The following is a 22,588-nucleotide window of genomic DNA, read 5'->3' as shown; positions in this document are numbered from 1 at the left end:
CATCTAGTCCAGCATTCTGTTTTCACAGTGGCCAGCCAAATTCATGTGAGAATCCCCAAAGGAGGACCTGAGTGCAGCAGTACAATACGATAATCTTTATTGTCATTGTCCCATACAGAACAACGAAATTGAAAAATCTACATAAGACATTCAAAACCCAACAAGCCTGCTATCCCAGCCATCCCAACCTGGTTAGCCCCCTAAAAACTCTGATACCCCATTTTTAAATACAATATACTCCCATACAGACTCCTTACAATGCGTTTAAAACCAAAATCACATTTGGGTAGAAACTGTTTCTCAGGCGGCTAGTCCTAGTCTTTATAACCCTGTACCTTCTTCCAGAAGGCAGAAGCTGAAAGAAATCATTTCTGGGGTGCGCACTATCCTGCGCTATCTCTGCAGCTTTCTTATGGCACCTGGAAGCATAGATTTGATCCAAGGTGGGAAGAGTGCACCCAATTATTCTCTCTGCAGTCTTTACAACCCTGGACAGCATTGTTTTTTCCCCTGACCGTGCAGCTCCCAAACCACACACACAGACCATAAGTTAATACACTTTCCTCTTGTGGTTTCCAGCAACTGGCATTCAGAAGCATTGCTGCCTCTGACTTTGGAGGTAGAGCATAACCATCACACTGATAGTCTTCTCCTTCATGAATTTGTCTAACCCTCCTTTAAAGCCATCAAGGGTGGTAGCCATCACTGCCTCCTATGGGAGCAAACAGCCACATGGTGGGGTAGAGAGGCTTGTGACCAAATCTCTCTCTCCCCCCCCCCCCGGCAGCTTATCTTCCAGTTTATGTTTGTGTCTTGCTCGATGGTGTGATGTACAAGCATAACAGTTCCTTTCCTGTGCAGAAACTAGGGGCATGCAAGAGATATGTGGTAACCAGTAGCTTAGGAAGTTGCATGCAAAGTAGCTTGCCTTGACCATAAGCCAAAGCAAGGCTGAAAAAGACTCCAGTGATAAATTGCATGTCATATAGTATTTGTCAAAAAATAACAATTTATTACATGGACCTAGCCAACACTGATTTCATATATATTGGCGTGGGGGTGGGGGAGTTTAGATGTGGCTAGCATGAAAACCTACGGAAGCAGCTGTCTCCAGATTTCAGACTCCCAATTCCGACAGTCTCAAAACGAGAATCATATACAGGCCAATTTGTGATACAATGCAAGTCACTGGTCTCGAATCGGATTAGGGAGGGGCTATTGAGGCTATTAATATTACATTTATGAGAGCAACAGGGTGAATAAAAATGGACTCTTCTTGAAAAAAATTGTCCAGTCCTCTTCTGCACAGCCTAACCTGCCTCCCTCGGGGATTTCCCAAATGCACCAGAGAAATCAAGGATACACAGTGGGACACCCAAGTGGGGAAAAGGCTCTCCTCCTTACAGAGGGGAGGAGTTGTGGGCAGGAGCCGTTTCCCGCGTTGGCAGGGGGTGTTCCAGCCCCCTGCCCCGCTGACCTGGCTGCTGCACCACGCCCCCAGGCAGCCAACCAACCAGCTGGAGGCTTGGGGCAGAGTTTTGCTGCTCAAACGTGGCTGCAGCAGCACTTCCCTTTCATTCCGCTGCTGGTTTTTGTCAGATCCAATTTTATCCAATGCCTAAGCCAATACCTCTCACATGCTGTAATCAATAAAGTTGTGGCCATTTTTAGCCCATTAACCTAATATACCGTGTCCATGTCTCTTTCTTATCCCCAAGCGAGTGGCGGGTCCTTGAATCACAAACAAGGAGGAGAGAAATTCCATTGCAATAACATTAATTAATAACATGAATAACATTAATTTTTGATTCAGGTAGGTAGGCGTGTTGGTCTGACGCAGTTGAAATAAATATAAAAAATTAAAAAATTGTCCAGTAGCACCTTATAGACCAACTAAGTTTGTTCTGGTATAAACTTTCATGTGCATGCACACTTCTTCAGATATTTTTATTAATTCTTGAGCTAATTCAAGGGTGTAGTTGAATACCAACCTGGGTGGCATATATCAATTTATATTGGGGTAATTGAATTTTCTATGAATATGACAAAGGTGTTGATGGGCCAACTTGGAATCCACGATGTGGACGTTACCAAGGTGATGGGGTGTATGTTTGGGGTGACAGGAGAAGGGACTCTGGAAGCAAAGGGTGCTGGGAAGAAGAAGCAGGAAGAAGAGCTGGGATCCATCTTGGGAAGGTTGACTGAAGGCTGCCTTTACTGCTGTGGGGTACAAGTCCCTCTTGAAATGCCCATAATTGTAATATCTAGACTCCCGTCATGCAGATCAAAGGTGTACATAGCTTAATAAACCATATTTCTTAAAGCCACGACAGTCTCTGCTGCATCCTCAATTCTCCAAAGAAACACAGACCCTGTGTGGGTGCCTGGGACCCCATGGGCTTTTGCCACCGCTTGGCAGAGAGAGGGACAGGCATTTGACTTTTGTAGCAATATTCATTCTATTGAGATCACAGTGGTTTGGAAAGATCTTGATACTTTTAAAAAGAAGGATAATGCAGGACATATGCAGAACAGGATGATGGACCTGGTAGGCCATTGGCCTGATCCAGCAGCTGCTTCTTACATTCCCCTTGTGCAGCAGAACGGTCTCCCCTTCTCTCTCTCCTCCTCTGCATAGCCTAACCTGCCCTAGGGATTTCCCAAATCCAGCAGAGCAACATAGGTGACACAGTGAGACACCCAGGTAGGGAAAGCAAGCAGGAGAGAAATCCCATTGCATTAACATTAAGTCTTCTGCTGGCACAATGATGTAGTTGGGTACCCAATTGAATGGCATATATCAATTTATATTATGGCAATTGATTTACTATGTGTATTTTTCTCTTATAACTCTGTCTGGTTTTTTTTTTAAATTTTCTTCGATTAAAAATCAATAGAAAAGCAAAGAAATGTATCATGGCAAGTCCCAAGAATAGCTGTGGATTACTGTTTGGGGGGGGGGCGCCTTGTGGCTACCTCCTTCCGAATCAGAGGGACTGTACCTGCAAAAAACTTTGCAAAAGCTTTGGGACACTGTTTGGGGGGGCATCTTGTGGCCACATTATGGATGCTATTTAATATCTACATGATTCCATTGGGAGAGGTCAATAGGAGTTTCGGAGTGAGGTGCCATCAGTATGCTGACGACACTCAGTTCTACTTTGCCACAACATCTGAATCCAGAGAGGCTGTACAGTACCTGGGCCATTGCCTGGAAGCAGTGGTGAAATGGATGAATAAAATCAAGCTGAGCTTGAAACCTAGCAAGATGGATGCACTGTGGGTAAGTAGTCCCTGTGTCCAAGAAATTGGTCCATTGCCTATCCTGGATGGGGTACCAGGCAGAGTTCAAGGTATTCCCATTAGCGTACAAAGCCCTTAACAACTTGGGACCAGTTTACCTACAAGATCGCCTAACCCCCAGAGTCAGCACACCCAGATTGGAGAAATGAAACAGACAGCACCCCCTACTGGCACCTTGCTTGCCTGACCACTGCCAGAGAAGCAAACCCAGGCAACTTCATGATTGTAATGGTGGATTTGTCAGCCTCTTAGTGCTTAGAAATGGAAATGGAATATTACAGAGAACTGCAGTGTCCTGTACCAATTTCAACAGTTTCCTTTTAGTGCACAATTCAAGAAACATTTGGCAACCAGCCAGTTAGCAAATACTACGTGGAACAGCTTACTGTCTCAAGCATAAGTCATAGCAAATATAACAGATATTGTCAAAGTAAATCAATAAAAATGAATTAAAAGACAGTAACATTCTCAGTTAACTTTATTGCAATGTATCACGTGGGTTTCTAGAGAAGGGTGATATCATTTCATTGCTGCTGAAGTAAATACAGCTCCATATCTGCTGGACCCACTGCCAGCCAACATGTACTGTTTTCCACTTCTGCCCATGGGCTCAAATGCACACACCATAACATATACATGCTCTGGACATGCCACTTGTATTTTTCAAAACTGGAGAAGGTTTTGAGAAGAAAAGCCCTGTTGGATCTGGCTGAGGGTCCAAGTCAAAGTTCAGCATCCAGAAGTGGCACATTGGGTGGGCCAGAGCTGTGGGGCTGCCCTCCTGCCACTGCAGCCACTAGAGCTTATTATGTAAGCATTATTATGTTCTGATGCAAAGATAGTACAAAATACCTGACACTTTTAAAAAGAAGGCAATGCAACCAGCACTCTCCAAAATTACCGAACCGTTGAGTCCCATTTACAATTGTGAGACTTCTGTCCTTAGAAGTATCAAGGATTTGCCTTGCCACTGCGATCTCAATAGAATGAATATGCCACTTCAAGGAGAATCTCCAAGGAAAAATGGGAAAGATATTGTTAGGGCAATACTCTGAGCATCGGAAGTGTGGTTTAATCAGAACATAAGAATACCCCTGCTGGATCGTACCCATGTCTCTTCTGTCCCAGGATCCTGTTCTCACAGCTGACAACCAGATGCCTATGGGATACCTGCAAGCAGGACCTGAGGGCAAAAACACTGGACCCACCTGCTGTTTTCCCAGTAACTTGTATTCAGAAGAAAATGGCCTCAAACAATGGAAATCCAAGATGCTCACGCCATACATTCATGGCTTGTTTTCTCCTATCACCAAATCTTGTTTTCTCCATGATGTTTTCCACTTTGTGGTTTCCAAACAATTAAAGATAATAAGTGTGTTTGACGTATATAACGTGTTTGTATTACTTTCTGGGACAACAATACCTCTTTTATTTTATGTCTTACATGCTGAAGGAGTAAGGCTCCTTTGTTTTTCTTTATACTAAAACAATTGCCTATGATCAAAAGAATCCCAACATTTCTAAAACTGTTTTGTTTGTACCTCATTTCTTGTGACCTGCAACAGCAATGTCATCATCACACCAGAAGGCCGTATTTCTTAAGGAACCGGGTGCCAAATGTTTATTGCATACACGTGGAATTTGCATTGAAAGGGAAACCATTAAAATTGGTACAAGACATTGCAGTCCTCTGTAATCACATTTGCATGTGTAAATATTTCTCAAAAATTGGGAGATTTCATCATCAAGGCTGCAGAAACTTCCATAAATACATGGAAGAGATACGAGACCTCATCCGTAACCAGTGGAATCTGAAAAGCGTCTACTGCTTGGAAAAGCACTAAGAGGCCAACAGATCCAAACCCACCAGCAAAATCATGAAGCCAAGCAGCTTTCTCCTCCTCACTCTGATGGTCTTCTTTTTGTACTCAGGTGAGTAATATTTCATATTGCAAAATTTCTCTTTCTCAGAGAGGTGTTGGGACCAAAGAATCCATGGACTATTCATGTCTTCAGATGAGTGTAGGGAGGCTCCACCTGTGTTGACTAAATCCAATTAAAATCTCCTTGCAAACCATTGTGTTTGCTGGTTTAAACCTTACGGAAGGAGGGGACATTGTTGTTAAGCATAGGGACCCTGGGGGCAGGGACACACATCTCCCCAAAACACATACACACTTGAGCCTTCCCACATTCTGTTGGGCACTGAAGCATGTCTGTTCTCAAGGTTCCTCATATATGAAATGATACATGCCAGGAAGAACCAGAATGAATGTCTTGCTATGTTAAATTTACTCTATCAAATAAAGATGCTGTTTATCAGGGCTCTACATTGCACACAGCGCCCACCACTTTTCACATAATAGGAGCCTTTTTGAAAGCTGAAGCTCAAAACACTAATGCCCCCTGAAGCTACCATGTACCCTCCTTTCTTCATGGTCTCCTCGTGGCACTTGTGACATAAAAAGTGGACCTAGCCATGATTCTAAACATGCAAAGCACCACAGCCAGGCATTCAAGGGAAATCAACAGAACTGGGTCCCAGTTAGATATGGACTAAACCAGTATATACAGTTATTTGTATTTAGTGTAGTTAACGGACTGAACCATTTCCCATTGATTTGATTGTCTTCCTATCCATGCTCAGTGGCATTTGAAGGAAATTGCATATTGCCAAGGCACTTTTTAGGATAACATAGGATGTACAAGATACAATGCACCCCACTTTTCAGTTCCTAGAAATAAATGTTATCAAATGGACTATTATGCAGCATATGGATTTGCAAAATAATTCTCACATTTTCTGTGTTTTGCATCTAGATGTTGTTGTTAAAGCATCTTTTGAAAAGGTAAGTGGGAAATCATTTATTATTATGATAGAACATGGAAGTAGCATGGAGTTAAGATAAGTGAATTTATACTTCTTTTGGAATTTTAAAATATTCTCTCTGTGTGTGTGTGTGTATCAATTTTTAAAATAGAATTTAAAATACAGGGAACAAAAACACATCAACACAAATATAACATACAAGAGCTGGGTTTTTACCCAGGATTTCACATCTCTAATCCCACCCCTTTAAAAAAGTTGGTGGTATTATTATTAGTTCCAGTTGCTACCCACAATTTATAAGAGAGTCTCAGCTTGTGTTCTGTAGTAGCCTACTGGGGTTATTCTGTTATTACTAGACAGACCGCCCAACCTTGCAGGCATATTATTTGGCCACTGTCTTAAGAATCCAGGCACTCACTGTGTGTTTTTTTAAAGTATTTATTTGCAAAAACAACCGTTAAATGTGTCTAGCATGAAACCCCTAGAGCTGCTCACTCGCAATTTGGCAAGATTAATCTTCTCTGAGGGGACTACCATGTCTGCAAATTTTGTTTCACAGCATGAACAAATTTGTACCTGTTCTAACCCTGCAATATTTTAAACTTTAAGGTGTCTTGCATGAAATCCCTGGCACTGACGATCTATAATTTGACAGGTGTAAGTGCCCACAATGGGTAGTCCAAAGGTTAAGTTGGGAGGACCTTTAAAACTGTTGTGTCCTTCGTCTTCAGAAATATTGCAAAGGGTATCCAAACCCAATATGCACCTTGGAGTACCAGCCCCACTGCGGTTCTGATGGCGTGACCTATGGCAACAAGTGTCCTTTCTGCAATGCATATATGTGAGTATATCATGGAATCATAGAGTTGGAAGGGACCCTGAGAGTCATGTAGTCCAACCTCATGCAGTGCAGGAATCTTTTTTCCCCCCCTGACATCTTTGTTGGAAGTTAAAAAGTACATGATTATATTTGCAATAAGCATGGTGAGATGTAAATAAAAAAACAGAAAAGAAAAAGAGAATCAGCACCCATGTAGAAGGAAAGTCAAGCAGGGGGACACCCCTCCCCTGGGAAGTGCAGGAATCATTTTGCAGAATGTCAGGTTCTAAGCCATGGCCCTGAGTTTTGTGTTGCTTATGAGGCCCAACGGAACATGGTGAGCAGAGCTAATCTGTAGGTAGCTCTGAATTTGAAAATGGAGTGGATTGGGAGGGCTATTCACATGCACCACCCTCCTGACACTCTTATTGCTCCCGCTAAGAGTGATGGGGGGGGCAGGGGAAATATGCCCAGAAGGGCTCTATCGCCATCCCACCAGGCCAGACACAACGCAAAAGGTAGTAGGGTTGGCCCAGAAGAAAAATAACCAAAAAAGCCATCAGGGAATTAGGGGATAAAGGTAAAGGGACCCCTGACCATTAGGTCCAGTTGTGACCGACTCTGGGGTTGCAGCGTTCATTTTGCTTTATTGGCCGAGGGAGCCGGCGTACAGCTTCTGGGTCATGTGGCCAGCATGACTAAGCCGCTTCTGGTGAACCAGAGCAGTGCACGGAAACGCCGTTTACTTTCCCGCCGGAGTATTTATCTACTTGCACTCTGACGTGCTTTTGAACTGCTAGGTTGGCAGGAGCTGGGACTGAGCAACGGGAGCTCACCCCGTTTGAACCGCCGACCTTCTGATCGGCAAGTCCTAGGCTCTGTGATTTAACCCACAGTGCCACTCACGTCCCACAATTAGGGGATAGTAAGAACATTATTATGAAGGCCTACATTACAAAGGCCTACACTAGGTGTTTCCTTAATGTGGATCTTGGAACTGCTCTAGGTAAAAGTCTGAACATTTGCTCCTAGAGAAATTTGACACTGATGTACGATGAAGGCGGGAGAAGGGGGATCTTCTACAAATGGTAGACCTGAAAAGAATATTGTTCTCTCTTGCTCTACATTGGCTAGGCTGACAGGAAGCTGTTTTCCAGGGTCTCAGACAGGATTCCTCCTCAGCCCTTTCCCATCCCAAAGACAAAGAGCAATGATGGCATAAGCTTTCCCACCTATATAGTATTTCTCTTTCAGGAGTTATAATGAAAGCTTCATCTTATGAATTCTCATATTTATTTACTTCTTTTTTTCTCATCAGCGAAAGTGGAAGAAATTTGAAACTGAAATACTATGGAGAATGCAAAAAAGCTTAAGATGCACATGACTATGAAACATCTACAAAAGAAGTCCCATTTCTCTTTAAGCTTCACTCATTGCATCACCACCAAAAAATCCATTCTTCTCTTTGCTTATCCCCTGTGAGCCAGTGAATATCTCGCAACATCTTGATTCGGTTTATCAATAAATAAGCTCAGCAACATTATCAAACTCTCCATACATTTATTTGTGTATTATCTATTCTTAAAAATATTATATGATTTGGGCAAGAGATTGGTCTTGAAGTTTGTTACTAATAACGCACAATCAGGGAACTGAGTCAAACAATCAGCAGAATCTTCTCCCTTTCGAGTATGACATTTCTGAGTCCTGGCAATTGAGTTCTGCAGAGTAAAAAAACAAACAAACAAAAAACCTGTAGAACACCAGGTGATTAGTTAGACACTGAGGCTAGAACCCATCCCCCTGCCATGATACATTTCTTTTCTTTTCTATTGATTTATTTTTCTTTTTCTATTGAGAAATAAGAGAAAAGTACACATTGAAAATTCAGTTGCCATCATATGATTGATATAGGCCATTCAAGTGGGTACCCAGGTATATCATTGCGCCAGCGCAAGAATGAATGTTAATGCAATGGGATTTCTCTCCTCCTTGCTTTCCCCACCTGGGTGTCCCATTGTGTTGCCTATGTTACTCTGCTGGATTTGAGGAATCCCCAGGGCAGGTTAGTTTATGCAGAGGAGGAGAAAGCGAGAAGGGGAGACTTCTGCTGCACAAGGAGAACGTAAGAAGCAGCTGCTGGATCAGACCCATCACCCACCAGGTCCATCATCCTGTTCTGCATATGCCCATCTCTGAGAGGCAGCAGCCACCTTGTTTTAGTAAGGGAGAAAAGCAGAAGAGCTCCTCAATTTCACAGGTATTGTTCCACAAGCAGAGAAAATAGAGAGAAAAGGTCTTTCAGCCTTTTCTACTGGAGGACTAGGAGAAGAATGGAGAGAAAGCATTGGAAGGCAACTCAACTGCTCATCAGAATATCTGCTTTTGTTAGGAAAGGCTGGAAGTACCCCCATGCTGTGCAAACTTCAAAAAAGGTGTCAGGTTTCAATCCTATTCACTCTTCCTTGAAAGCGAGTTCTTACTTCTGCCCCTTACCTCTGAGGGGCAAAGTGGGGCATGGCTCAGGCAAGATTTGGAACCCTCCAAACTCTCCAAGCCCAAGGTCCAGTCTTCGCCTGTCAACCACAATAATGCCAATGCAATTTTAACAACTGAGGGCTTCTGCGCATCTCCTTTGCTTAGTCAGTCATAAATAGCACTGGCAGCAGATTCCTGCCCTGTCTCCAAGGAGAGGAAACAGTTGAAAAAAGGCCCAATCAACTATCTCACATAGAAAGGGCTATGGAGGGTGAGAGGGAAGATTCTAATCCTTTTGTGCTGCTGTTTTTTCTCTCAGGCGCCATGTCTCCATCGAGCAAGACATAAACATAAACTGGGAGATAAGCTGGCAGTGGTTTGGTTACTAGCCTCTCTGCTTCACTGTGTGGCTGTTTGATCTTTTCCACCGCACACATCTTCTCTTCCTGTCGTGCATGTGATTGTGTGTATGTGTAAGAGATGGAGAGAAGGGAGATAGAGAAGATAGCCAGGTCCAGGAGCTCAGACCCTCCAAGTGTCCCGATTTTCCAGGGATGTCCCTGATTTAGAGAAGCTGTTCCGGTTTCTGATTTGATCCCAGAATGTCCCACTTTCCCGGGGGCCACCAGGTGGCACATTGGAAGATGGCCGACAATAACATCTGTCCGACCCACGCGAGGTAATTAAGAGGCTGCTATGGGAAGTATGCAGTCTTCCTACCCCCCCCCCCAGGAAATGGGGGGGATGCCTTGCCAGCGGTGGTCACAATGCACCCCCCGATTCGAAAGACGGGGGTGAGGATCACTTGGAACAACCCCTCTGTGAAGTTGGCTCTTCCTGAAGCTGTCTCCAATCAGCGCCCCGGTTTGCTTCAGCTCAGAAAAATAATTGGAAATATATAATTGGAAAAGAAGCTGAAGCACATACACCAAACAAAGTTCGAGAGATAAGGCTGCTGATTAATGCATCTCTGTGATTGGAGCAATGGGAGGAGACAAATAAATCAAGCGATGAACCACCATTACGAGACTGGTACGTGCGGAGCGAAAAAAGAGGGGGGGTGGAGGAAAAAACTTTTATTTTCTTTGCCTATGTGAGTATTTATAAACCTCCACCCCAAAGAGACGAATCGTTGCCTTTTACTAATCGCAAGCAAGAATTTAAGAGCTGTGTGGAGTGAAGTATTGATTGAAGAGAGGACTGGTAAATATTGGAGAGCAGAGGAAAAATTCTATGGCGCAGTTTTTAATGGCGTCTTGCTAAGACAGGCTTGTCGAAGAAAAGCGAGGGGAGGAGGACCAGGGTCATTGGAATGTGAATGATGGATTGAAATGTGATAACCTGGCAGAGCCCCTTTGTGAAATACATGGCAAGCTTGGGAAAATTAATAGGACAGACCGGGGATAAATTTTTGAAGAAGGGGAGGAATGGCGGCTGTCCTTATGAGATATGACTTTTGGACTGTGCAAAACCCACGCAGATGTTGTTTGTTTCTAAACTGCTTGTGAAGACTATCAGAGATCGCAAAAAAAGGAATATATGATAACAACAAGAAGACGAAGAAAGTAATAAAGAGACTATCTGGACAGATCTGGATAGAACTGTTTGATAAAAGCAGGAACAGAAGTGATGTTTTGATCCTCGTTCAGAGCTTGATGTATGGGTACCCCCAATAAATTTAAAAATTTGGCTGTATAATTTGGAATTACGATTTGGAAATAATGTGATTGGATTGGCCTGCTAATAAAAATTATGTTTAAAAAACAACAACAGAATGTCCCACTTTCCCTTAGGATGTCCCTATTTTCATGAGAGAAATGTTGGAGGGTATGAGACCTACCAGCTGCCCTTGGAGAGAATTGAGGGTGGGTGGAGGGGAGCTAATTTTGACGGTATGTATAGAATTGGCAAGCTATCCCATTCAATTTTTTCTAACCAAATTGAATTTATGAACCTAAGTTAATTAGCTTCAGTGGATTCACTCTGAGTGCAACTAACATTGAACCCCACCCAGTTGAGCCAGAATACATTGTGTTGATAATGATAAGGGGTGTGGGGTGCAGAGCTAATTAGAATCACAGAATCGTAGAATTGTAAAATTGGAATGGACCCCAGGGTCATCTAGTCCAACCCCCTGCAATGCAGGAATCTCAGCTACAGCATCCACGACAGATAGCCATCTAACTTCTGCTTAAAAACCTCCAAGGATGGAGAGTCTGTCACCTTCCATTGGAGTTATTTCTACTGTCGAACAGCTCTTACTGTCAGAAAGTTCTTCCTGATGTTTAGTCAGAATCTCCTTTCTTGTAACTTGAAACCATTGGTTCAAGTCCTACCCTCCAGAGCAGGAGAAAACAAGCTTGCTCCCTCCTCCATGTGACAGCCCTTGAGACATTTAAAGATGACTATCATATCTCTTCTCAGTCTCCTCTTTTCCAGGCTAAACAGGCCCAGCTCCTTCATCCGTTCCTCATAAGGCTTAGCTCCCAGACTCTTGGTCATCATGGTTGCCCTCCTCTGCACACATTCCAGTTCGTCAATATCCTTTTAAAATTGTGGGTGCCCAGAATCGGACACAGTATACCAGGTGTGGTCTGTCCAAGGCAGAAAAGAGTAGTACTATTACTTCCCTTATCTGTACTGGCTTAAGATCTATGTTTTCAAACTGGGCACAGGACTACTCCAACCTCTAGCTCAGAACCGTTATGTTAGTTGCTGGTCCAAGCACAACGCCCAAAAAGCTTCCTCAGTGGGCTGTCCCCATCTCATCTTCAACACTTGGGCTTCAACATAGCCTTTAAATCACTAAAATCACTATGGTGATCTGCGGGCCCTTCCCCATCCTGCTCACCAAGGGATGTGAATTTACAGTATGTTGGGACATTTCACATAGCTGAATATCTAAAGAACTTGGCAGTGGTCAGCTACCACAGATTTTTTACTAAGGCCAGACTGAACGTGTTTCCTTCCGAAATGCTCCACGGCACAAGCAACTTCGGTGCAGCTCCAGTACAAATCAGAAATGGGCACTGTTATCAGGTGCAGATTGCCCAAAAGCAGCAGCATCATTGATATAACTTTGATACTATTTATCTTGATACCATCAACCATGGTATCCTCCAGATACCATTGGCCAGAGAACTGCTAGTGGAGAGGCAATGTTGGTGTGGACTATACATGGGTGGCTAATAAGTAATGGCATAAGGGCTGGAGAGAGTTGCTGGGGTGGTTAGGAAGGAGATGAGGCAGAATTCACGCTTCACGATTGTAGGTGTGATCCCTGAGTTCTGATGTTGGAATCTATGCTCCTAATGATAAAAAATCGATCTTTTACTCAACATTGGGAGACAAGTTGTTAGAATTGATGGACCAACACCTGATACTGATGGGAGATTTCAACGGCGTGACTATACCGGACTTGGATAGATCAACAAGGAAAAAAGAAACGAACGAAGGCAAACTACCTAAAACTTTTTTTGAATTGGTGGATAATATGGGACTAATTGACATATGGAGATTCAAAAATCCTACAACAAAACAGTTCACCTTTTTCTCAAACCCAAACCAAAATTGGGGAAGAATAGATCACATCTGGATCTCGAAAGAATTAATTATGAGAGCTAATAAAGCGGAAATTCTTCCACAAACACTATCTGATCACAATTCGGTGTACATGGAGTTAAGAGGAAAAGACCCCACAACCTTCAGATGGAGAATGAATGAGAACTTGTTCAATGACCAGAAGATAATAAACAGGGCGAAATAAACAATTGAGGAATACTTTAAATACCACTTGAATAAAGGAACACCCATAGAAATAGTCTGGGACGCAAGTAAAGCGGTTATGAGGGGGTTTTTAATTCAGAAAAACAGTCACTTAAGAAAGGGAAGAGAGAAAAAGAAAGAAGAAATCTTGATACATCTCATGGAGAGTGAGAGACAGTTAACATCTAAACCAGAAGATGAAACAATAAAACAAAACATAAAGATGCTACAGGCCCAATTTTCCATGATGGTGAATCAAGAAGTAGAATGGAGAATTAAAATGATGAGGCAAAATTTTTTTGAATCAGCTAACAAAATTGGGAAGTATTTGGCTTGGCAATTAAAGGAAAGGAAAAAACAAAATATAATAGGTAGAATAAGGGATGGAGAAAAGATAGTGGAAGACCCCAAAGAGATAAGAAAGATGTTTCAGAAATACTATAAAGAATTATATAAAAAAGAGAAAGAGACAGTAGTAGTAATAATAATAATAATAATAATAATAATAATAATAATAATAATAATAATAATTTTTTATTTATACCCCGCCCATCTGGCTGGGCCTCCCCAGCCACTCTGGGCGGCTTCCATAGAAACCAAAAATACAGTAAAATATCACACGTTAAAAACTTCCCTGAACAGGGCTGCCTTAAGATGTCTTCTGAATGTCAGGTAGTTATTTATCACTTTGACATCTGCTGGAAGGGCGTTCCACAGGGTGGGCGCCATTACCGAGAAGGCCCTCTGCCTGGTTCCCTGTAGCTTTGCTTCTCGCAATGAGGGAACCGCCAGAAGGCCCTCGGCGCTGGACCTCAGCGTCCGGGCAGAACGATGGGGTGGAGACGCTCCTTCAGGTATACTGGACCGAGGCCATTTAGGGCTTTAAAGGTCAGCACCAACACTTTGAATTGTGCTCAGAAACGTACTGGGAGCCAATGTAGGCCTTTCAAGACCGGTCTTATATGGTCTCGGCAGCCGCCCCCAGTCACCAGTCTAGCTGCCGCATTCTGGATTAGTTGTAGTTTCCGAGTCACCTTCAAAGGTAGCCTCACGTAGAGTGCATTGCAGTAGTCCAAGCGGGAGATAACCAGAGCATGCACCACTCTGGCGAGACAGTCCGCAGGCAGATAGGGTCTCAGCCTACGTACCAGATGGAGCTGGTAAACAGCTGCCCTGGACACAGACTTGACCTGTGCCTCCATGGACAGCTGTGAGTCCAAAATGACTCCCAGGCTGTGCACCTGGTCCTTCAGGGGCACAGTTACCCCATTCAGGACCAGGGAATCCTCCAAACCTGCCCACTTCCTGTCCCCCCAAAACAGTACTTCTGTCTTGTCAGGATTCAACCTCAATCTGTTAGCCACCATCCATCCTCCAACTGCCTCCAGACACTCACACAGGACCTTCACCGCCTTCACTGGTTCTGATTTAAAAGCAAGGTAGAGCTGGGTATCATCTGCATACTGATGAACACCCAGCCCAAACCTCCTGATGATCTCTCCCAGCGGCTGCATGTAAATGTTGAAAAGCATGGGGGAGAGGACAGAACCCTGAGGCACCCCACAAGTGAGAGCCCAGGGGTCTGAACACTCATCCCCCACCACCACTTTCTGAACACGGCCCAGGAGGAAGGAGCGGAACCACTGTATGACAGTGCCCCCAGCTCCCAGCCCCTCAAGACGGTCCAGAAGGATGTTATGGTCGATGGTATCAAACGCCACTGAGAGATCCAGCAGAACTAGGAAACAGCTCTCACCTTTGTCCCTAGCCCGCCGGAGATCATCAACCAGTGTGATCAAGGCAGTTTCAGTCCCATGATGAGGCCTGAATCCCGACTGGAAGAGATCCAAAGGGTCCACTTCTTCCAGGCGTGCCTGCAGTTGTTCAGCAACCGCTCGCTCAATCACCTTGCCCAAGAATGGAAGATTTGAGACTGGGCGATAGTTGGCCATCGTGGCCCCATCTAAAGATGGTTTTTTAAGAAGCGGTTTAATAACCGCCTCTTTCAGTGGGTCTGGGAAGGCTCCCTCACGGAGGGAAGCATTCACCACCCCACGAAGCCCATCACCCAGTCCTTCCCGGCTAGCTTTTATAAGCCAGGATGGGCAAGGATCCAGGAGACAGGTGGTTGGTTTCACTCATCCAAGCAGCCTATCCACATCCTCGGAGACAGATAATAGAATAGAAGAATATTTGGAAAAATATCAACTGCAACAGATTACGGAAGATGAAAGAGAACAATTAAACCAGACAATTACATAACAAGAAATTCGGAAAACAATAAAAAAAATGAAAATGGGAAAGGCTCCGGGGCCAGATGGCATTTCATCTAAATATTATAAAACACTATGTGATCAAATAGTTCCAGTGTTATGCGAGGTCATGAATAACATCTTAAAAGAAGGAAAAATCCCAGCCACATGGAAGGAAGCCTACATTACCCTGATCCCCAAAAAAGATGCAGATGGCTTAGAAGTTAAAAACTACAGACCCATCTCTTTATTAAATAATGTCTACAAAATATTTGCTGATGTATTGGCGGAAAGATTAAAAAGACTTTTAAATGGGAAAATTTACAAAGATCAAGCAGGCTTTCTTCCGGGAAGACAATTGAAAGACTATGAATAGTGTCATAGACATTATTGAATATTTAGAGAATAGGATAGACAAGCAAGCGGCATTGATATTTATTGATGCCGAAAAAGCATTCGATAACATCTCCTGGAGATTTATGAAAGAAAATCGAAAAGCAATGGGAGTTGGAGAAGGGTTTGGAAAAGGAATTGAAGCCATATATCAAGATCAAAAAGCCAAACTTATAATAAATAGCAATATATCGGAACCTTTTGATATCGCTAAAGGGACTAGACAGGGATGCCCCCTGTCTCCCCTGTTATTCATAACAGTATTAGAGGTTTTTAATAAGAGGCTAAGAGAAGCATCAGAAGTTAAAGGGATCAAGGTAGGAAGTAAAGAGTACAAAATTAAAGCATTTGCGGACGATCTAGTGTTAACACTTTCTCTGTGCTTGTTTTCCACTTCTGGGGTTTTCAAATAATTAAAGATAATAATAATAATAATAATAATAAATTTTATTTATATCCCGCCCTCCCCAGCCGAAGCTGGGCTCAGGGCGGCTAACAACAATAAAACAATACAAAAGTACAACACAAACAACGCTCTAAAATCATTCATTATAAAATTAATTAAGTTCAAGCCACTGGCCACTATTGGGCCAGAGCTCCGCGAAGATTGCCGAGGGAGGGAGTCAGGCTGTGCCCTGGCCAAAGGCCTGGCGGAACAGCTCTGTCTTGCAGGCCCTGCGGAAAGATGTCAAGTCCTGCAGGGCCCTAGTCTCTTGTGACAGAGTGTTCCACCAGGTCGGAGCCACAGCCGAAAAAGCCCTGGCTCTAGTTGAGGCCAGCCTAACTTCTCTGTGGCCTGGGACCTTCAAGATATTTTTATTTGAAGACCGTAAGTTTCTCTGTGGGGCATACCAGGAGAGGCGGTCCCGTAGGTACGAGGGTCCAAGGCCGTATAGGGCTTTAAAGGTTAAAACCAGCACCTTAAACCTGATCCTGTACTCCACCGGGAGCCAGTGCAGTTGATATAGCACCGGATGAATGTGATCTCGCAGCGAAGACCCCGTAAGGAGTCTCGCTGCAGCATTCTGCACCCGCTGGAGTTTCTGGGTCAGTCTTAAGGGCAGCCCCACGTAGAGCGAGTTACAATAATCCAGTCTGGAGGTGACCGTCGCGTGGATCACAGTGGCTAGGTCAGGGCGAGAGAGGTAAGGAGCCAACTGCTTAGCTTGGCGGAGATGGAAAAATGCCGCCTTTGTTATAGCTGCAATCTGCGCCTCCATGGAAAGGGAGGTGTCGAAGATTACACCCAAACTCTTAACGGACGGTGCTGGCACTAACTGCGCCCCCGCAAGAGATGGGAGTTGCCCCCCCAATCCCATATCGTCCCGTCCCAGCCACAGGACCTCTGTCTTCGAAGGATTTAGCTTCAACCGGCTCCCACGTAACCATCCAGCCACAGCTTCCAGACATCTGGTCAGTGTGTCTGGGGCCGAGTCAGGATGGCCATCCATCAACAGATAGAGTTGGGTGTCATCGGCATACTGATGGCAACCCAGCCCAAAACTCCGGACAAGCTGGGCGAGGGGGCGCATAAAGATGTTGAAAAGCATTGGGGAGAGTATCGCACCCTGAGGTACTCCACACACCAAGGAGTGGCGCGATGACAATTCCCCCCCAAGCGCCACCCTCTGTCCCCGACCAGAGAGAAACGAGCGCAGCCATTGAAGGACTGTGCCCTGGATCCCCACGTCGGCAAGGCGGTGGTCCAGAAGTTCATGATCGACCATGTCGAAAGCTGCTGACAGATCTAGAAGAATCAGCAGCCCCGACCCGCCTCGGTCCAGCTGTCTACGAAGATCATCTGTTAGGGCAACCAGAGCTGTCTCGGTCCCATGACCAGCGCGGAAGCCAGACTGGAATGGATCCAGAGCCGATGTTTCATCCAGAAACCCACCAAGCTGTTCAGCAACCGCTCTCTCAATCACCTCAATAAGTGTGTTTGATGTATATAACATGTTTGTATCGCTTTCTTGGACAACCTTTACAATACCTGTTTTATTTTATAGCTTACATGTTGAACCAGTAAGGCTCGTTCCATAGGTTTTCATGATAGTCATATCTAAACTCCCCACCTCCGGAAAATATATATATATCTGAAATCAGTGTTGGCTAGGAGTACATGCAATAAATTGTTATCTTTTGACAAATACTATATGACATGCAATTTGTCACTGGAGTCTTTTTTCAGCCTTGCTTTGGCTTATGGTCAAGACAAGCTACTTTGCATGCAACTTCCTAAGCTACTGGTTACGACATATCTCTTGCATGTCCCTAGTTTCTGCACAGGAAGGGAACTGTTATGCATGCTACATCACATTGCTGCCTTCTGTAATGTCCTATTTCCACATGTAAATATTTATTATATGGACTTCTAGCCAATAGAGATTTATCACACACACACACACACATATATATTTCGGGGGTGGGGAGTTTAGATGTGGCTAGCATGAGAACCTATGGAAGCAGATGTCTGCAATTTGGTAATGCAATTTCTTCTGAAGGGGCCACAGTGTCTCCTGATTTCAGACTCCCAATTCCTACATTCTGAAAACGAGAATCATATACAGGCCAATTTTTGATACAATGCAAGTCACTGATCTCAAATTGGATGAGGGAGGGGCATCCTATTGGGAAGACCCAGTTTTCTGAGTGCATGTTCTGGAAGTTGGGCAATGGGGCAGTACAGGATTCCTTTTGGTGTACCGACTTCCCCACTGCACCAAGGATTCCCTGGCCAAGCTGCTTCAGGTCGTGGCAGATGTCTTCCTGGAGACACCTAGTTTGGTTGTCCTAGGCAGAGGCGGAGCTAGCTGCTCTGGCATCCGTAGCGGCGCACATGCTGTGCACCCAGGGGCGGGGCCAGCACCCAGGGGGCGGGGTGAGCATCCCAGGCCAATTTATATACAGGCCAATTTGTGATACAATGCAAGTCTCTGGTTTTGAATCAGATTAGGGGGGGCTACTGAGGCTATTAATATTACATTTATGGGAGCAATAGGATGAATAAAAACGGACTCTTCTTGGGAAAAAATTGTCCAGTCCTCTTCTGCACAGCCTAACCTGCCTCCCTCGGGGATTTCCCAAATCCACCAGAGAAATCAAGGATACACAGTGGGACCTCCAAGTGGGGAAAACAAGGAGGAGAGAAATTCCATTGCAATGACATTAATTCTTGAGCTAGTGCAAGGATGTAGCTGAATACCAACTTGGGTGGCATATATCAATTCATATGGTGGTAATTGGATTTTCTATGTGTACTTTTATTTCTCTGCTTCTCTTTCTCATTTTCTTCCATTAAAAATCAATAGAAAAGAAAAGTATCATGGCAGGGTAATGGGTTCTAGCCTAATGTCTAACTAATCACCTGGCTGTCAACAGGTGGTTTGGGGTTTTCTTAATCTGCAGCAATCCATTGTCTGCAGTCAGAAGTGTTACAGTCCAGAGGCAGTAGATTAGGCTGATTGTTTAAAACTCAGTTCCTTGATTGTGTGTTATGTACTAATTCTTGCACTAGTGCAAGGATGTAGCTGAATACTAACTTGGATGACATATATAAATTCTATTCTTAATATGTTTAAAAATAGATAACACACAAGTAAATGTATGGGGAGTTTGATAATGTTGCTGAGCTTATTTATTGATGAACTGAATTAAGATGTTGCGAAGTATTCACTGGCTCACAGAGCATAACCAAAGAGAATAATGGAATTTTTTGGGGGGTGATGCAATGAGTGAAGCTTGAAGAGGAATGGGACTTCTTCTGCAGATGTTCCATAGTCTTGTGCATCTTAAACTTTTCTGCATTCTCCAAAGTGCATTAGTATCAGCTTTCTTTTCTTTATTCTGATGAGAAAAAAGAAGTAAATAAATATGAGAATTCATAACATGTAAGTTTCCTTATAACTCATTAAAGATAAATACTATATAGGTGGGAAAACTAAGTTCATCATTGCCCTAAGTCCTGGGGAGGGAAAGGGCTATGGAAGAATTATGTCTGAGTCCCTGGAGAGCTTCTGCCATTTGCCTAGACAATATCGAACAAGATGGACCAGTGTTCCTTTCAGCTCCACCGCTTGGTGGAAGATCCGTCTTCTCCACCCTTCATTGTTGATCTGTGTCACAGAACATAGAACCGATTTGGGCATCTTTCCCCTGCCCTCTCCTCCCACAGGATCCCACTTAGCAGCAGCAACAACAGTACTGTCAGGAGGGTGGTGCATGTGAATCCATTTGAGTTTAAAATTCAAGGCAGTCTACAGATTAGCTCTGCTCACCATGTTCATTTGGGCCTCATATGCAACACATAACCCACATTGTGCAAAAAAAAATTTCCTGCATTGCAGGGGTTTGAACTAGATGATCCTTGTGGTCCCTTCCGACTCTACAATTCTATGGTTCTCTCCATTCTGAAGGAAATCAGCCCTGAGTGCTCACTGGAAGGACAGATCGTGAAGCTGAGGCTCCAATACTTTGGCCACCTCATGAGAAGAGAAGACTCCCTGGAAAAGACCCTGATGCTGGGAAAGATGGAGGGCACAAGGAGAAGGGGATGACAGAGGACGAGATGGTTGGACAGTGTTCTCGAAGCTACAAACATGAGTTTGACCAAACTGTGGGAGGCAGTGGAAGAAGGGAGTGCCTGGTGTGCTTGGTCTATGGGGTCACAAAGAGTTGGACACGACTAAACGACAACAAAATGATATACTCACATATATTCATTGCAGAAGTCACACCGGTTGCTATAGGTCTTGCCATCAGAACCACAGTGGGCATGATACTCCTCAGTGCATATGACTTTTGGGTACCCTTGGCAATATTTCTGAAGAAAAAGGACACAGCACTTATTAAGGGCTCCTCCCCCCTTAACCTCTGGACTGCAAGGCCTTTCTGACTATGACTTGCCTAATAATGAAGCACAGATAACAAATACACCAAGTGTTAATTTAAGATATACATTCAAGCACAGGAAAAGTTGGTTTATCATCCTGCCAAGCAGTGAACTGCGTGATAATGTTGTTCCATATTCAACCCAAGTTACCACTTCTTCCAAAGACAGGTTGATGCTCCCAGACATGACATGTCTCTCTCTCTCTCTCTCTCTCTCTCTCTCTCTCTCTCTCTCTGTGTGTGTGTGTGTGTGATTCCTGTATTCAGTTCATAGGAAGAGAATTTCAGCTCTGTTTTGCTTTAGTTAGCATTGCTCTTCCCAACTATTAACAGGCTGGAAAGGGGCAGAAAGGTACTCCCATCTGAGGCTCTTCCAGCTCTTGGCAGTCAGGAGGAAAGCTGGGAACGTGGATTACCGTATTTTTCGCACCATAGGACGCACTTTTTCCCTCCTAAAAAGCAAGGGAAAATGTGTGTGCGTCCTATGGAGCGAATGCAGGCTTTCGCTGAAGCTTGGAGAGCGAGAGGGGTCGGTGCACACCGACCCCTCTCGCTCTCCAGGCTTCAGGAAGCTATCCGCTAGCCGTGGGAGACCCAGGTCTCCCACGGCTAGCGGAGTGCTGCATTAATCCCGAAGCTTGGGGCGTGCGGAGCTCAGCGCGCCCCAAGCTTCTGGGTGCCGGCAAGGTCTCCGCTAGCCGTCTATGCTAGCGCTATGCTAGCCGTGGGAGAGCCGTCCGGTTCTCCCACAGCTAGTGGAGACCTTGCCGGCACCCAGAAGCTTGGGGCGCGCTGAGCTCCGCACGCCCCAAGCTTCGGGATTAGCGCAGCGCTCCGCTAGCCGTGTCTAGGCTGCGGATAGTAGCCTGCTTCCCGGAGCGCCGGGCGCCCTGAAAGCAGAGCGCCCGGCGCTTCCGGAACACATCTGCAGCCTAGGCAACCCTGCGGGAGGTCCCGCAGGGCTGTCTAGGCTGCGGATAGCAGCCTGCTTCCCGGAGCGTCGGGCGCCCTGAAAGCAGAGCGCCTGGCGCTTCGGGAACACATCCGCAGTGTGGGGAGCCTTGCAGGAGTTCCCCGCAGGGCTCCCCACGCTGCAGATAGCAGCCTGCCGCCCGGCGCGAGGGGTGCCCTGAAGCAGAGCGCCCCTCGCGCCGGGCAGACACCCGCAGCATGCGGAGCCCTGCAGGAGTTCCCCACAGGGCTCCCCACACTGCAGATAGCAACCTGCCGCCCGGTGGGTGGGGCGCCCTGAAGCAGAGCGCCCCTCGTGCCGGGCAGACATCCGCAGCGTGTGGAGCCCTGCAGGAGTTCCCCACAGGGCTCCCCACACTGCAGATAGCAACCTGCCGCCCGGCGGGTGGGGCGCCCTGAATCAGAGCGCCCCTCGCGCCGGGCAGACATCAGCCAGCCCCACAAGCTCGGGGGACAGCAGGGAGGCGCAGCGCCACCATCCCGCTGTTCCTCGACCTGGTTCGGTTTCCCTGACCTGCTTTTGGGGGGGGAATAAAGGGGGGAAAATTTCCTTTATTTCCCTCCCAAAAAAACTAGGTGCGTCCTATGGGACGGAGCGTCCTATGGTGCGAAAAATACGGTATTTTTTGCCATTTAGACTGTGCCAGCTCCACACAGCAGAGAAGGCCAGTGTTTAGGAGCCTTGGGGATTTGCTTCCAACCTTGTTGTCAGCATGTGTACTGACTGTGTGATGGCCTGGGATTCGAATTCGAATGCTGAACCTGAGGAATCCCAGCCTGCACAGGATTCCCCGCTTCCAGAACCAGCTGAGCTGGGGCTGGGGCATGAGCCTGAAGGGTCCTCACTTGTGCTGGATCCTCAGGTGCAGGCACCAGCTGAGTCTGCTC

The 22,588-nt window shown here is 45.3% G+C and overlaps 2 protein-coding genes across 2 annotated transcripts in view; one reads left to right on the top strand and one right to left on the bottom strand.

Moving 5' to 3' along the window:
* Window positions 1-22,588, bottom strand: part of LOC310758023 (ovomucoid-like) — a 29,198-nt gene that overhangs the window by 4,112 nt on the left and 2,498 nt on the right. The gene's annotated exons all lie outside the window — the stretch shown is intronic.
* Window positions 5,114-8,484, top strand: LOC310758024 (ovomucoid-like). Its single transcript, XM_083603972.1, has 4 exons — window positions 5,114-5,235; window positions 6,124-6,152; window positions 6,865-6,974; window positions 8,272-8,484. Exons 1-4 carry the CDS (start codon window positions 5,181-5,183, stop codon window positions 8,324-8,326), a joined length of 249 nt encoding a protein of 82 aa, XP_083460098.1. The 5' UTR covers window positions 5,114-5,180; the 3' UTR covers window positions 8,327-8,484.

Source organism: Podarcis filfolensis (assembly GCF_964270895.1).
Source record: "Podarcis filfolensis genome assembly, chromosome: 2".
Taxonomy (NCBI): domain Eukaryota; kingdom Metazoa; phylum Chordata; class Lepidosauria; order Squamata; family Lacertidae; genus Podarcis; species Podarcis filfolensis.
Note: the sequence above shows the minus strand (reverse complement) of the source record. Positions and strands in the feature narration are given on the sequence as shown.

What these genes read in the sequence shown, in the direction of transcription:
- LOC310758024 (XM_083603972.1), top strand. Translation starts at nt 5,181, where the DNA reads ATGAAGCCAAGCAGCTTTCTCCTCCTCACTCTGATGGTCTTCTTTTTG. An exon ending in GGTCTTCTTTTTGTACTCAG is followed by an intron (nt 5,236 to 6,123) that starts GTGAGTAATATT and finishes TTTTGCATCTAG; the next exon opens with ATGTTGTTGTTAAAGCATCT. An exon ending in TTAAAGCATCTTTTGAAAAG is followed by an intron (nt 6,153 to 6,864) that starts GTAAGTGGGAAA and finishes CTTCGTCTTCAG; the next exon opens with AAATATTGCAAAGGGTATCC.